At 37.5% G+C, this 14633-nt stretch overlaps 1 protein-coding gene across 8 annotated transcripts in view; it reads right to left on the reverse strand.

Moving 5' to 3' along the window:
- BBX (BBX high mobility group box domain containing) overlaps positions 1-14633 on the reverse strand; it is a 276768-nt gene that overhangs the window by 17855 nt on the left and 244280 nt on the right. For 6 of the 8 annotated variants that reach the window (XM_039244974.1, XM_039244975.1, XM_039244977.1 and 3 more), the window contains 3 exons: positions 12242-12390; positions 1748-1837; positions 342-401 (listed from right to left, as the gene is read on the reverse strand). In XM_039244974.1, coding sequence (XP_039100905.1) covers positions 342-401; positions 1748-1837; positions 12242-12390 — 299 coding nt within the window. The remainder of the gene's footprint in view (positions 1-341; positions 402-1747; positions 1838-12241; positions 12391-14633) is intronic. The other 2 variants (XM_039244980.1, XM_039244981.1) reach the window with 2 other exon arrangements.

Below are 14633 nucleotides of genomic sequence, written 5' to 3' on the forward strand. Positions count from 1 at the left end.
AACCAGGAACACCCCCATGCTGGCTCTATCCTGGCTCCCATAAGCATCTGCCTGCAACATGAATACAATACTGAATATATTTAGTTATAGGAAACTCTAATTTCTGGTGAATGTGGTCCAAAGGTTTTAAGTGCCCCTCCTTGACAAATTAAGCTCCATAGGACACACTGCCTGACCCTTAGCAGGGTCAAAAATCTGTCAGTTCTGATTTGAAAATGTGAAACAACCCAATTATGAGCTCTCAGGTATAGTACTGTTGGCTGAGCCTATATAATTATGCCTTTTTAAACGTTTCCAAAACAGACTACCTGAAATTATACAAAGGGTATTGCTTCTTTTACCTTCTGTAGGGTGAATGGCATCCAAGAAGAGTTGCTTGTTTGACCATTTATCCCCACTTCCTAAAAACAATGACAGAGAAAGAACGTGAAACTCTACTCCCAGGACAGACACATACACTATAAAAACACGACAATACACTCAAGAGCTTACATAGGAAACATAATCACACGAATGAAGCAGTTTTATTTTAACTATTTAATTTTCAAAATAACATGTATCAACTAAAATAATCAGGCTATACAGGAAATGGAATAAAAATAAACAAATCTGCCTTTTATGAAATCACACTGTTGGATAATTTATATGACTTTAATCAAGATAACTGAAGATCAGTTAAAAGGGAATGATAAGAGCTGACATTTTTACCTAAAAAGTGATGTTTCTCTACTGGAAGCAGAGAAAAAAATAGTAACATACAAAACAAAACTGAGAGGCTGGTGAGGTGAAAATAAAACCCAAATTAAGTAAAAGGTTACATACAGGAACACGTAGGCACATATGTCTACACATGAAGACAGGTGCATTGAAAGCCTCATTCCAGAAACATAAAAGGCTTCACATGTGGCCATGCAAGTAGAATGCAAATGGGCATCGGATGAGTAGGCTCATAGTCACGACAGTAACATGCAGGGTGATGCTAAAGAAAGCCTAACTTCCAGGCCACGTGGCTATACCGAACCAGATGGGAACATTTATCTTTTGTGTCCAAGAAGAATAGGAGTCCTGAACTATGAGAAGGCAGAAATCTTCAGATGAGCCTTAAAGAGGTTCAAGGGCCCATCAAAATCATAACAATAAGACAGATGCTCAGAGTGAAGAGATGGTGGAGGGCAATGCGTCTCTAGTGCCCTCTGGAAATAAGTTATGTGACTGAAGGGGGTGGGAAGGGTCTGGCAAACGAAGTAATATAGATTGGAAAAAGATAGGTTACGACTTAGGAGTGGAATCCTCCTCAAGGGTCAGAGTACAGAAATGGTGGCACTTTCATATGAATAGGGAACTTTTTTAAGGCTTCAGGAGGTAGCAAAATGTGGTCCTGCTTTGATGGCTGCCAAACATGAGAAAAACAAGAAGCGTCAAAGAAAAATAAGTAGATAAGAGCTCAAGAAGACTAAGTTACAAAATGCACCAAATATGGATGAAAACAAAGCAATTTTAGGATTCATATGGAACGCTGAAAATAGAGACATTATGGGATTTGAGTAGGAACCCAAGTGAAGGAGATCTCTCTTTACAATTAGCTGTAGAGTCTAGAAAGAATGAATATGCCTGCATTAGGAGCTGATGACACTGAAGCAAGCTAAGGGGAGGAAAAGGCAAAGGCGGTGCACAGAAGCGTTACTCAAAGATGGTTCACAATGGAGGTGGCCAAGAAACCTTGATGGAGGATGGAAGGCACCAATACCTTTTTCCGGAACATTAGGCTTCTCCTTTTTGTGCTTATATTTGCTGACAATTTTGTGGAATAAGTTCTTTTTCTGAGACTGGAAAGGACCTACAGACAATATTAATATAAATATATTTTAAATACACAATGTTTCATAAAACAATACTGTGTGTTCCTCAGCAATTACACCCTCCTCCCACCTGTGGTAGAAGCAAACTGAGTCACAAGAAAGGTCATCCTGCATATTTTTCTTTACTCATCTAACTAGTGCTCAACAACTTTCCTTAGGCTTATTTAAAACCGAGTGAAATTTTCCTTAGCAATATTATTGGGCAGTAGCCCTCAGTAGGGCTGGGACTCCCTAAGCAGAAACTGTAGACTTAGTAACTAGAGACAGACTACAATCCATAATGGCAGAGTAGCTAATAAAGATTCAGATCCCTGAATATCATGAAGGAAAGGATGGCAGGGGCATTTCTTCTCTTCTTAGAAACTGGTTTTTGTAGCAAGAACAGCAATTTAGGACAATAATTGGCCTGATAGTATCAGATAGTTTTCTAGCCTTTTCTGTGGTTATTTTAGGAAGAAAACCTGCTTTAAAAATAGAGAAGTATTTGCCAAAAAAAAAAAAAAAAAAAAAAAAAAAAAACAAACCAGGGTGGAGAGAGGAGGGGAGTCTCAGACCATATCTTTGTTTCCTTAGATAAAGAAACCTGAACTAAGATTTTTCAATTACCAATCGGAAATGTCAACAGCAGCACTGACCTCCCCAAAACAGGTTTCTTTCTGTACTCTATATGAAATGGACTCAAATCATTTTATATAACTTCTGTTTGCTCATCTGTAAGTGGGGATAATGATAGTGCCTACCTCAAAGAGTTGATGTGAGGATTTGGAAGTTAGAGACTGTAAGCTGCCTCTGTTGCACCTACCCATCTGCCAATATCTGCACCCACATGCGCTGTCCTTCTGCTAAAGGTAAACTATCTACACTGCTGTCTAAAGTATACAACATGCTGGCTTTTATGTTTGCACATATCTGCAACTGTCACCAATTTTAGATCATTTTTATCACCTCAAAAATCAATCCATACCCTTTAGCTACCTATCACCCTTCCCTATTTCTGAATTCCCTCTACCTCTAAGCAATCATGAATCCACTTTGTCTCTACAGATCTGCCTATTCTGGTAATCTCATATAAATGAGTCATGTAATACAGTCTGCTGTATTTGGATTCTTTCACCTGGTATAATATTTGCAAGGTTCACCCAGGCTGTAGCATGTTTCAGCATTTCAGTCTTTTTAAAGAATGGATAGTACTCTACTGTATGAATACACTACATTTTGTTTACTCACTCATCAGTTGATAGATACTTGGTTGTTTCCACCTTTTGGCGATTATAAATAATCCTGTTATGAATATTCATATATAAGCTTTTGTGTGGACATGTGTGTTCATTTCTCTTGGACATATACCTAACCAGTGGAATTGCTAGGTGATATGGTAACTCTGTGTTTATAAACCTTTGGAGGAATTGCCAGGCTATTTAACATCCTTGCCAACACATTATTATCTTTGATTATGACCATCATATGGATGTATTTCTCTCACTGTAGTTTTGATTTGTATTTCCCTAATGACTAATGAGTCAAGCATCTTTTCATGGGCTCACTGGCCATCTGTATACCTTCTTTAGAGAAACATCTATTTTGATAATTTGCCCATTTTTCAACTGATTTTTTTGTACTGATGCATACAGTTCTTTATATATTCTAGACAAAAGTCCTTTATCATATATGTGATTTACAAATATTTTCTCCCATTCTGTGGACAGTCTTTTCACTTTCTTATTAGTGTCCTATGAAGCACAAAAGTTTTACATCTTGAAAAAGTCCAATTTATTTACTTTGCATGTGGTTATCCATTTCTCCCTAGCACCATTTTGAAAAGATGACTCCTTTTCCCTTTGAATAGTCTTGGCTTCCTCAATGAAAAACTGTTGACCAGTGATGTATAGGTTTATTTCTGGGACCTCAATTCTATTCCACTAACCTATATAACTATGTTAGCATCACGCTGACTTGTCTACTGGTTTTTGTAGCCAGTTTTGAAACTGAAAAAATTATTTTGGCTATTCTGAATCGCTTACAATTCCACATTAATTTTAGAATCTCCTATCATTATCAACAAAATTAAGCTGACATTCTAATAGGGACTGTGTTGAATCTGTATATCAATTTGATGGAGTGTTTCCATCTTAATAATATTAAGCCTTCCAATCATTGAATAGGGGATGTTTTCCTATTTATTTGTCTTTTAACACTGTTTTATAGTTTTCACAGTGTTGCACTTCTTTTGTTAAATTTATTCCTATGTACTATATTCTTTTTGATGTTACTGTAAATGGAATTGTTTCCCTAATATCACTTTTAGATTGTTCATTAAAACTGTATAGAAATACAACTGATTTTCGTATAATGATCTTGTATCCTGCAACCCCGCTGAACTCATTCATTCATAAGCTACGGTAGTTTTCTAGGGAAATCCTTAGGCTTTCTATATAAAATATCATGTCATCTATGAATAGAAACAGTTTTACTTCTTCCTTTCCACAGTAAAGAAGCCTTTTATTTTCTTTTCCTTGCCAAAGTGCCCTGGCTAGAACCTCACTTATGATGTTGGAAAGAAGTGCTGAGAATGGACATTTTTGACTTGTTCCTTACTTCAGGGGAAGCATTCAGTTTTTAATTATTAAATACGCTGTTGTGGGATTTTTATAGGCGTTCTTTATCAGGTTGAGAAACTTTCTATTCCCAGTTTGTTGAGTATTCTCATTAAATGTGTTGGATTTTGTCAAATACTTTTTTTCTACATCTATTAAGATGATCACATGGGTTTTTTTGTTGTTCTTTTGAAGTATATTACATTAATTGAATTTTGGATGTCAAACCAACATGGTATTCTAGGACTAAAATCCCATTTGGTAATGGTGTATAATTCTTATTATATGTTGCTGGATTTGGTTTGCTACTATTAAGGATTTTTATATCCATTATTTTAAGAGATAGGATCTGTAGTTTCTCTTTCTTGTCATATCTTTGTGTAGTTTTGAGATTAGGGTGATGCTGGCCTCACAGAATGAATTAGGAAGTGTTCTGTCTTCTAATTTTTCAGTGAGTTTGAAAAACAGATATTTCTTCCTTAAACATTTGGTAGAATTCAGCAATGAAGCCTGGGGTTTTTGTTTTTTTTTTAATTTTAATTTTTTTTTGGCTCCCTAAGTACTTTTGTGATTACTAAATTCAATTTCTTTAGTAGTTATTTTTCTATTCAGACTATTTCTTAAGTCAGTTTTGGTAGTGTTCTTTCTAGGAATTGTTTATTTCATGTAGATTATCTAACTTATTGGGATATACTGTTCATATATATATTCCTTTATAATCTATTCCATTTCTCTAAGATCAGTAGTAATGCCCCCAACTTCATTTCTAATTGTAGTAACTTTAGTCTTCTCTCTTTAATTGGACAGTGTAGCTAAACATTTCTCCAATTTTTTGTTTTCAAAAAACCAGCTTTTGGTTTTATTGACTCTTTATTGATTTTCTATTCTTTGTTTAATTTTATTATTTCCTCTCTCATCTTTACTATCTCCTTTCTTCTACTTTCTTTAGGTTTAGTCTGCTCTTTTTCTTACAAGATTTCAAGGTAGGTTAGATTATTAATTTGGGATCCTTCCTCTTTCTCAGCATATATATTTATAGCTATAAATTTCCCTCTAAAGCACTGTGTTAGCTGTATCCCATAAATTTTGGCATTTTGTATTTTAATTTTTATACATCACAATGTATTTTCTGATTTCCTTATTAATTTCTTCTTTGAATTATTGATTATTTATTTAGATTCAATGGTTATTTAGAATATATTGTTTAATTGCTGCATATTTGTGAGTTTCCCAAACATTTCCTGCTGTTGACATTTAACTTCATTCCACTGTGGTCAGAAAACATAATTTGAATTACTTCAATCCTTTTCAATTTATTGGCTTGTTTTACGGCCTAGTGTATGGTACATTCTAGAGCCTGTTCCAGTGTGCACTTGAGAAGAATGTATACTCTACTATTGATGGGTGGAATGCTTTATATATAGGCATAACTTGGAGATATTGCAGGCTTGGTTCTAGGCCACCACAATAAAGCAAACATTGCAATAAAGTGAATTGAATGGATGTTTTGGTTTCCAATGCAAACAGAAGTTGTGTTTACACTATACCATAGTCTATTAAGTGTGCAATTGCATTAGGTCTACAAAAAAAGCACATATCTTAATTAAAGGGTATTTTATTGCTAAAAAGTGTTAACCATTATCTGAGTTGTAATCACTGATCACAGATCACCAGTGTGACACAGAGACATCAAGTGAGTAAATGTTAGAATGTGGATAGACTTGACAGAGGGTTGACTCAAACCTTCAGTTTGTAACACAACACATTATTTGCCAACTGTAATAAAACGAAATATACTTGTACGTCTGTTAGAACAAGTTAATGTATAGTGTTCAAGTTTTCCCTTTCCTTATTGATCTTTTGCTTGGTTGTTCTATCGAACCTACTCTTTTTTTTTTTTTTCCCCACAGCACTTCTCACCTTCTAACATATTATATGTTTTGCTTTTTGTTTATGCTAGTTTACTACCTGGTCTGCCTGCCATGATGAACCACCGTGGCATCAGGGTTCTTGGTTTTTATTCGCAGATATATTCTACATGCCAGAATGGTGTTTAGCATATGACTGGTTCTGAATAATATTTGTTGCATAAACAAAGTTCTTAAACCACTGGCCAGCACAAAGTAAGAGCTCAAGAAATGACAGTTGTTGCTATTATTACTGGTAATAGAAAGTTGTGCATTTTTTGATGACTACACCAAGCTATCCTTTTAAATGACCACAAGCAAATACTTCTGAGTTAGCCTGGGGTGGTTTGAAATAGAAATCGAAAATGCTGTGTTGACTTTTTTTATTTTTTGGAAAAAGTGAGCAAGAAGGGAAAGAAAATAAATTTAACAAATGCAAAAAATATATATCATGTCTATGTCCTACACTAATATTACAGGTATTCTGTATAATCCCAATCACTGCTTTACATATTTTATACAGCCTAGGAAACTGCAGGCTGGTCCACCTGAATGATACACAGGCAATCACAGAAAACAGAAGTGGAAGAATGCAGAAAAACAATTCTGAGATCTCTTACAACCAGAAGGATGGAGGAAATGGGTTAAGGAAGAAGAAAAGGATACATATTTTCAGACCCAACCATATTCAGAGAAATCTAAAAACTACAATTTAAGGATAGAACTAAAGATAGAGGTTGTCAATTTTAACGTGAGAAAAGAACATCCAGAGTGATTTGGTACATAGAGGAGCTTCTGAAAACTTTTATTTTTAAACTTCCATGCTCCTAGCCATCCCCCCAACTGTAGCTATAAAACAAAACTAAGTAAATGACAACTTCATATAAAAAAGAAAGTGACAAAACTTGAAGGGAGCAACAGAGAAGATATCATTGCAGTCACTGGGAAGCAGCACTTTCAGAGTCAAAAAATGAACAATTTGATTTCTGCTCACCACTATGGTACATATGTGTGGTATTTTGTCTAAAGGAAAGAAAGCCAAAATTTATAATAGCAAATATAATGAAATTTATTGCCATTTTCCCCTTTAGTTAATTATATTAATGTAGAAACATACATGGAGGGAAAAGAAGGTAGGAAGTGAAAAGCAGAGGAGAGTTTTAGAAGGTGTTGTTCAGAAAGCAAAAAAAAGTTGCAATGGGGGGTGCCTGGCTGGCTCCATTGGTAAAGCATGCAACTCTTGATCTTGAGGTTGTAAGGTTAAGCCCCCCACTGGGGGAAGAGATTACTTAAAAAAAAGTGCAATGGTCTTTCACTAAACTAGTTTAGTTCTGATTCCATTTCTTTCCCTCATCTCCAAACCAAATTTCTTGAAGGAGCGTTTGAATCAGCTTCTACTTCCTTACGACAAAAATCACTTGTTGCTGGCATAATAACTAGCTTAGGACTCTACCTTAAATTTTTGGGCAGGATGGCCTGTATTTTGAGGATATCTAGCTCCTCTGCACCTAACTTCATAGCTGGGTAGAAAACAGAAAACCTCCACCTGAGAGGGTAAGCGGGGTGCCACAGATAAGTTTCCAACACCCTTTCCAAAACATTAATCTTGTTCATGGTAAGGAGCTGTAGTGACATAGGACACTTTGAGGGGTAAAGAGCTGTAGTGACACAGGAGCCAGTTCAGTATTAGCCAGGTATGATAATTTTTCAAGGCCAGCAGGTAAGGTGATTTAGTAAATCTTACTTTTAAAAACTGTTGTAGGGAAAAATGTTACACATCACTCAAATGGTGGTGACTTATGCCCTGGTTCTATGGTTTCATGTTTCTAAGCTATAAAAAAAAGCGGAAGTTTTATTCTAAAACAAGGCTATCATTTTTGTAACAGACACACAAATAATGAATAACCAATGAAACAATAAATTCCTTTGTGATAGTTTATATTATAGCAAAGTGCTCCCAGCTACTGGGCGTGTGGATCTGCTGACTTGAGGAAGTCTGGGTAAGCCAACCACAGTCAAGTTAGGATTCAACGGTGGGGGTGTGGGGTGTGTGTGGTGGTGGAAGGAGCAACCTCACTGAGCCGGACATGCAGGACTTGTGACTGTCCTCAGGATTATGTTAGGTACACCTTTTACATATGCAAATGTGCTATCCCCGTGTTCCTGAAAACATTGGTGGCAATGAAGACTCTCAGTTAACAGGGCAGAGTTCTGCCCAACCGGGAAGCTCTAACTTCTTGACAGGAAGGCCTGGGCTGGCTGACATTAGCACTAGGTCCTCTAGCACTGAATGCAGCCTCAGTATAGCTCAATCCCAAACCGGGGTTTCTGTCTTCAAACTTTAGTTTTATAAAACCTGAGTCTTTTATTATCATAGTGATTTTTTAAAATAGCAAATCCTTAATCATTTGGAATTCCAATCTTAAAATATGAGGATCAACAGCATGTTTGATAATGGGCTAAGGAACAATGTGGGAAGATTGAAGAGATACAGGGGAAAAGTGAAGTCAAGGGTCAAGCTGGGGCATAATTTAAACACTCTAAGTTCAACTCAATTAACTTTTTCTTCATGACCTGACTTTGTCTGAAAATTACTATTCTGTACAGCACTCTGACTTCTGGTACTTTTGTAAAAAGTGTTTCATAAATTAACAATATACTTAAAATACTGTGTCAAAACCTATCCCTTAAGTTATAATTAAATTTAGACTTATAATTTAAAGCTTTTATTTGAATACATACAAGTAACTAAGGGAGATAAACCAGAAACCATTACAGGCCTGAGCTGCCTCAGCTGAACTGTACTAGAACTTAGATGCATTACAAGTTACTGGGTAATTTGTTCTTAGAAGCAAGGGAAATTCTTTTCCTAAGTTATCGTGCTCTGCCTACTATACAGTAGCCTGAGCCCAGTTAGAGGAAGGTGGCATTTAGCAATGTTCATCCCTTTTTGTTGTAGAGGTTTCTTCTTTAAAGTTTATATTTATTCATTTTGAAAGAGACAGACAGAGCACACACACATGAGTGGGGGAGGGGCAGAGAGAGGGAGAGAATCACAAGCAGGAGCCATCCTGTCCACGCAGAGTCTGAAGTGGGGCTTGATCTCACCACGAGATCATGAGCTGAGCTGAAATCAAGAGTCGGACGCTTAACTGAGTCACCCAGGAGCCCCTGTTGTAGAATTTCTCACAAGACCCGCTACACAGACATGAGGGACAGGGCAAAAATAGTGGAGAGGACAATGGAGAAGGGGAAGAGACTCCTTGGAAATACAGAAATAAGGAGAAAACAATCATAAACCCAAGCAGATGCTATGTTGTTGAGACATATAACTATAAATGCATACATACATAACCATTTTCTCTAGATAATCCATTTCAGAAAAATTCTGTATATTTTATATAACCTGGAGTAGCTAAAAAAAGTACCTAGTATAAGGCAGGAAAATAATATAATAAATGTTGAATGATAAACACAGAAGAAAATAAAGGCAAAATGCTAAATTGTTGGAGAAGAAATGAGGTTTCCTATGGACACATGCTCTTTTGCTAATAAACTAATGATCTCATACACAGTTTTCACTTTGAACAATTCATTATGCACAGATGCAAAGAGTCTAGAGTCTAAGAAAACAATCTTCTCTATCCTCTAAAGATCAGGCAATTACACCACAGCTGGTATGATAATTTCATTAATAACTTGTGGGATAGTACACTGGTGAGGCTAATGCCAAATTACAATTAGTTACAAATACTATTTCTTTAGTTTGCTAAATAGAGAATATATTATTTAGTTTTTGCTTGATTTTAACTGCATTTTGCTCCATGAGTCAGAATGCAGAGCAAAATCTAAAGTCTTGAAAGACTTCCCACCCACGTAATTACTGATATACTGTAAGAACCAGTGACTTTGGGCTTGAGAGGCATCAAAGAAGAGTTAAGATGATATTGTATGAAGTATAATCCAAGGCTCCAAAAAGCTATTTCACATCAAAAGAAATACTGTTAATCTCAGCTGGGAGAGGAAAAACATATAACAGATAACTAAGACCCAAGAGAAGGTCTCATGAAAATAGATCCTCACTCGGTTTTATAGCTTTACAAAAATAAATCTATTGTTACATTCCCTGATAGATAATTTGGCCAGCTTCAGGGCTCTAAAATGAATGTCTCCAACTATCAGGAGTGGAGGAAGAGAATACATCCTGCACATCAATCAATTAAGTTCCATTTTATTGGCTTGTCAGGTATTTATCAGCAACTTTAAATCCAAGAATTATGGGAGCTCATGATATCTGGCATCTTTGGGCTCATGGACTACTTTGCCTATTCCTAGATATCTCTAGGGCACAACGACTGTCATTTCATTGGTAATCCATTACAGTGTTCAGCTACCTATCTGTCAACAAGGCTACTTTATTTCTTTCCTACTTATCTAGGAAGATCTCGATATAACCCTACTTTATTTTCCCAGATGAGCAAACTTGGTGATGCAACATTTCTTTTTTAGTTCTTTATTCACTAGACTTGTTTTTATTGACCACAGAGGAAAACCAAGCTAATTCTGAAATCACTTTTATGTTCCTCTCCACCTTTAATCACGAAAGGAGAATTTTCTTCAGCCATACAGATCTATCTTGAGATACAGATCACGAAGCGACCCTCCTCGGTAGCATCAACTGTGGTGTGCAAAGGAGGTTTTTGGTCTAGAGGGACAAAGATTTAAGTTTCTTCAAGGAAACTATAATTTTTTCTAGACCTTATATAGTCCCTCTAAATCCATGCAATTGTATCTGCTCATTAATATTTATCACTGATCATTATCCACGAATGCTAGAATTTAGCAAGATTTATGTAAAGAGATACATCATCTTGTATCTACCCATCCTTCCATCTAAAATGCACACAAAAAGGGAATTCATCTGATCTGACATGGAACCGGCAGGAGGCAGCCACTTGTATAGTGTAAATTACAAAAACTCTTCCATCGCATACTGCAAGCAACGAAAACTTGGCCACACTGGTTCTTCAGCTCTCCATTTACTGTCCTCACAGGAAGTTACAAGTGGAATGACATCTGTATGGAAAACTATAGATACATTTTTCCCAAATCAGAAGACAGGATTCTTAATAAGAGCAATGCTGTCATTTGGGTAGGACAGTCCCTCATTGTGCTTGAATGTCCGGAGCAGATGTTTAGAACCCAGCCCCTGCCCCACGTGTAAAGGCGGTCTCACGCTCTTTAGTACCGCTCTTCGAACGGTGTTGCCCTTGATGAATGTGGAGATCCACCAAAGTCATGCCTATAATGTAAAAGCTTCCCTTATATACACGGGAAGACTGTTACTCTTCAAAATAAATATGCTAGGTATTATTTTTCTTAAACTTAACAAAAGCAATTTAAAGGTATTGCCAGAGCATTAATTTCATTTGGTTCATACTGCCGGTAAAGAATGGAGTCTTCTTATTAGGCAAACAGAACAATTTCATAGTCCCAGAGTTCAACTTGTCACAGATAGAGCGAATAGAAGAGTGAGGCTCGGCCAACAGTTTCTGCTCAAGAAAAGCTCAACATCTCCAGATTAGAATTCTGGAGACCAGAAGGTCAGAGACCATGTGTAACATTTTCAAAAAAGCTACACATTTAAGGGCAAATGCGCAGGCTGGGATGCCAAAGAACAGAGGCTGAGGAGGATGAGGAGGGAAAGAAGGGAGAAAGAAGTGAGGTGGGAGCCAAAACAACCCTGGAAAGCAAGCTAAAATTCCCATGGCTGCTGTCTCACTGCCTCAGACTACATCCAGTTAGGTATCTAAAGGGAGTTGTAGAAACTTAGAAGGGGGTGGGGATGCTGACACTGCAGGCGGTGGAGCCCACGTCTAACCTTTGCTGGTTTTAGTCGGTTCTGAGGCCATGTTTCCAGTCTTCTTCTTTTTTCTTGGGATAGGTACACATTTCCGGTCAAATGTAACAGGACTGTATTGAGGGAGGCTGTTGAATTTTTTTTCAAATTCTTCATCCAGCTTTGCTGAGCTAATAAGAGAGTGGGGGATGGAATCAATCAGCATGTGACATAAATATTTAAACAGAAAATGATACGAGACCTAGTTTAAGATACTCCATTTTGAAACAGGGTCCCTGAGAATTAGGGCACTACTAATAAACTCTGTGCAAGGACAAAAAAATATCTTTTCAGAAATGCTTGAGAAGATTTACCAGCCCAGTCTTCTCAGTCAACTCACAAGAAAGGTTGTCTTGTTACCTTAAAAGCAGAGATATTATTTAAAAGATAAGAATATTTTTGAAGTTCTTTCCATTGACATGGACATTTTTCATTAAGTTCAATACAAAGCATGTTCCATCCACACAAGTTTCTTATTCTAAAGGGGTGTGTGTGTGTATGTGTAGGCAAGTTTACTGGTGATGAGGTATCACCATCAGTAATTTTGTAAGATTTTTAAAAAATGTATTTATTGACTAGTACTTGTTTAAAACATACCTACATACAAAGAAAACACAAACAAAAATTCTGAGTATCATTAAAACAAATTCTGGAGAGTTGACTGGGATGGTGATAAACCACTCAATGACAAAGAAAGCCAGTTTTCAATGAACACGCTGGCAGACAGGTGGCACCACTTTCATGCAAACCAGGAATGACTGCAGAAACGGCACTGGCAAAGTTGGGAAATCCTTGGGCTGCTTCTGCTGGTTTCTAAGGCCCCCATGCAGCAATGGCTGCCTGCCTGCTGGATTCTTGCTGGCTGCTGACTTCCACTTACTGAGACTTATTAACTAAGATGAAACCCAAACCAATGGGAGAAGCTGCAGCAGAATGGAGGCGTGTGCCAGATGGAGAATGGAAGGCATTCTGGAGAGGAGGCAGCCTTGAGTCAACTTACAAGAAACTAATAGCTAATGTGTTAGGGATGTACTTGAGGTGTGTCCACTTAAAACTGTTCTGTTTGGGGGTGCCTGGGTGGCTCAGTTAAGCGTCCAACTTCAGCTCAGATCATGATCTCACGGTTCATGGGTTTGGGCCCGCGTCGGGCTCTGTGCTGACAGCTAGTTCAGAGCCTGGAGCCTGTTTCAGATTCTGTGTCTCCCTCTCTCATCCTCCCCTGCTCATGCTCTCTCTCTCTCTCTCTCACAGAAATAAAACATTAAAAAAAAAAAAAAACTGTTCTGTTGGGAAGAATATACAAAAGTTGGGGAACAGAGACAAGATAGTCCAATGACCACAGAATGATCAATGGAAAAAAGGCCATTAATTAGTCCTATCAAAGCAGGGAGGGCAGACGCCTGGGTGTCTCAGTCAGCTAAGCACCAATTTTGGCTCAGGTAATGATCTCATAGTTCATGGGTTTGAGCCCTGTGTAGGGCTCTGTGCTGACAGTGCAGAGCCTGCTTCAGATCCTCTGTTTCTCTCTCTCTGTCCCTCTTCACATTCTCTCCCTCAAAAATTAAAAACAAAAAAAAATTTTTTTTTTTTAATGTTTTTATTTATTTCTAGGAGAGAGAGAGAGAGAGAGAGAGACAGCGTGAGCAGGGGAGGGTCAGAGAGAGAGGGAGTCACAGACTGAAAAAGGCTCCAGGCTCCGAGCTGGCAGTCAGCACAGAGCCTGACGCGGGGCCCGAACCCACGAACCGCGAGATCATGACCTAAGCGAAAGTCGGGCGCTTAACCGACTAAGCCACCCAGGCGCCCCAAAAAAAAATTTTTTAAAAAGGAGGGCGGTAGGTGGTAGGAGTGATACTGCTTCATCAATAAAATCAGCTTTTCCATTCAGTTAAGAAACATTCATACTAATGGAAAATCAGATAGTAATCAGATACTATCAGAAAGGTGCCTATAATTTGTGACTTTTTCAGATAATCTGAAAAATCAAAAGAAAATCATGAAAATACGAATTTTAACTCATAAGGTTCCTTGGGACTTGTTTTCCCTTGTCTTTTTTCAACTAGAATAATCATCTGTGTGTTTTTGGGGGGAGGTCTATAAGATTAGAACTGCCAATACTAAGTGAATTTTTCTTGGCAACAAATAGCATATTTTCTGTGATAAATGAGGTTAAAAATGCCTATTTAGAAATCTCAGAGAAGACTGATAGGTACTGGCACTTCTCACTGCTCATCCACTATGTTGATATGTTCTAAACAAAGCAGACCCAGATAGTCTAATTCTGAAATGCCTATGTGTGTTGGGGGTGTCAGGGGGTGGGGAGGGCAGGAAGGACCAGAGGTTCAGGACCAAAGATTTAAGCCTATAGAAAAAC

Source organism: Hyaena hyaena, unplaced genomic scaffold, assembly GCF_003009895.1.
Source record: "Hyaena hyaena isolate Hyena2069 unplaced genomic scaffold, ASM300989v1 scaffold_251, whole genome shotgun sequence".
In the NCBI taxonomy this organism is placed as follows: Eukaryota; Metazoa; Chordata; class Mammalia; order Carnivora; family Hyaenidae; genus Hyaena; species Hyaena hyaena.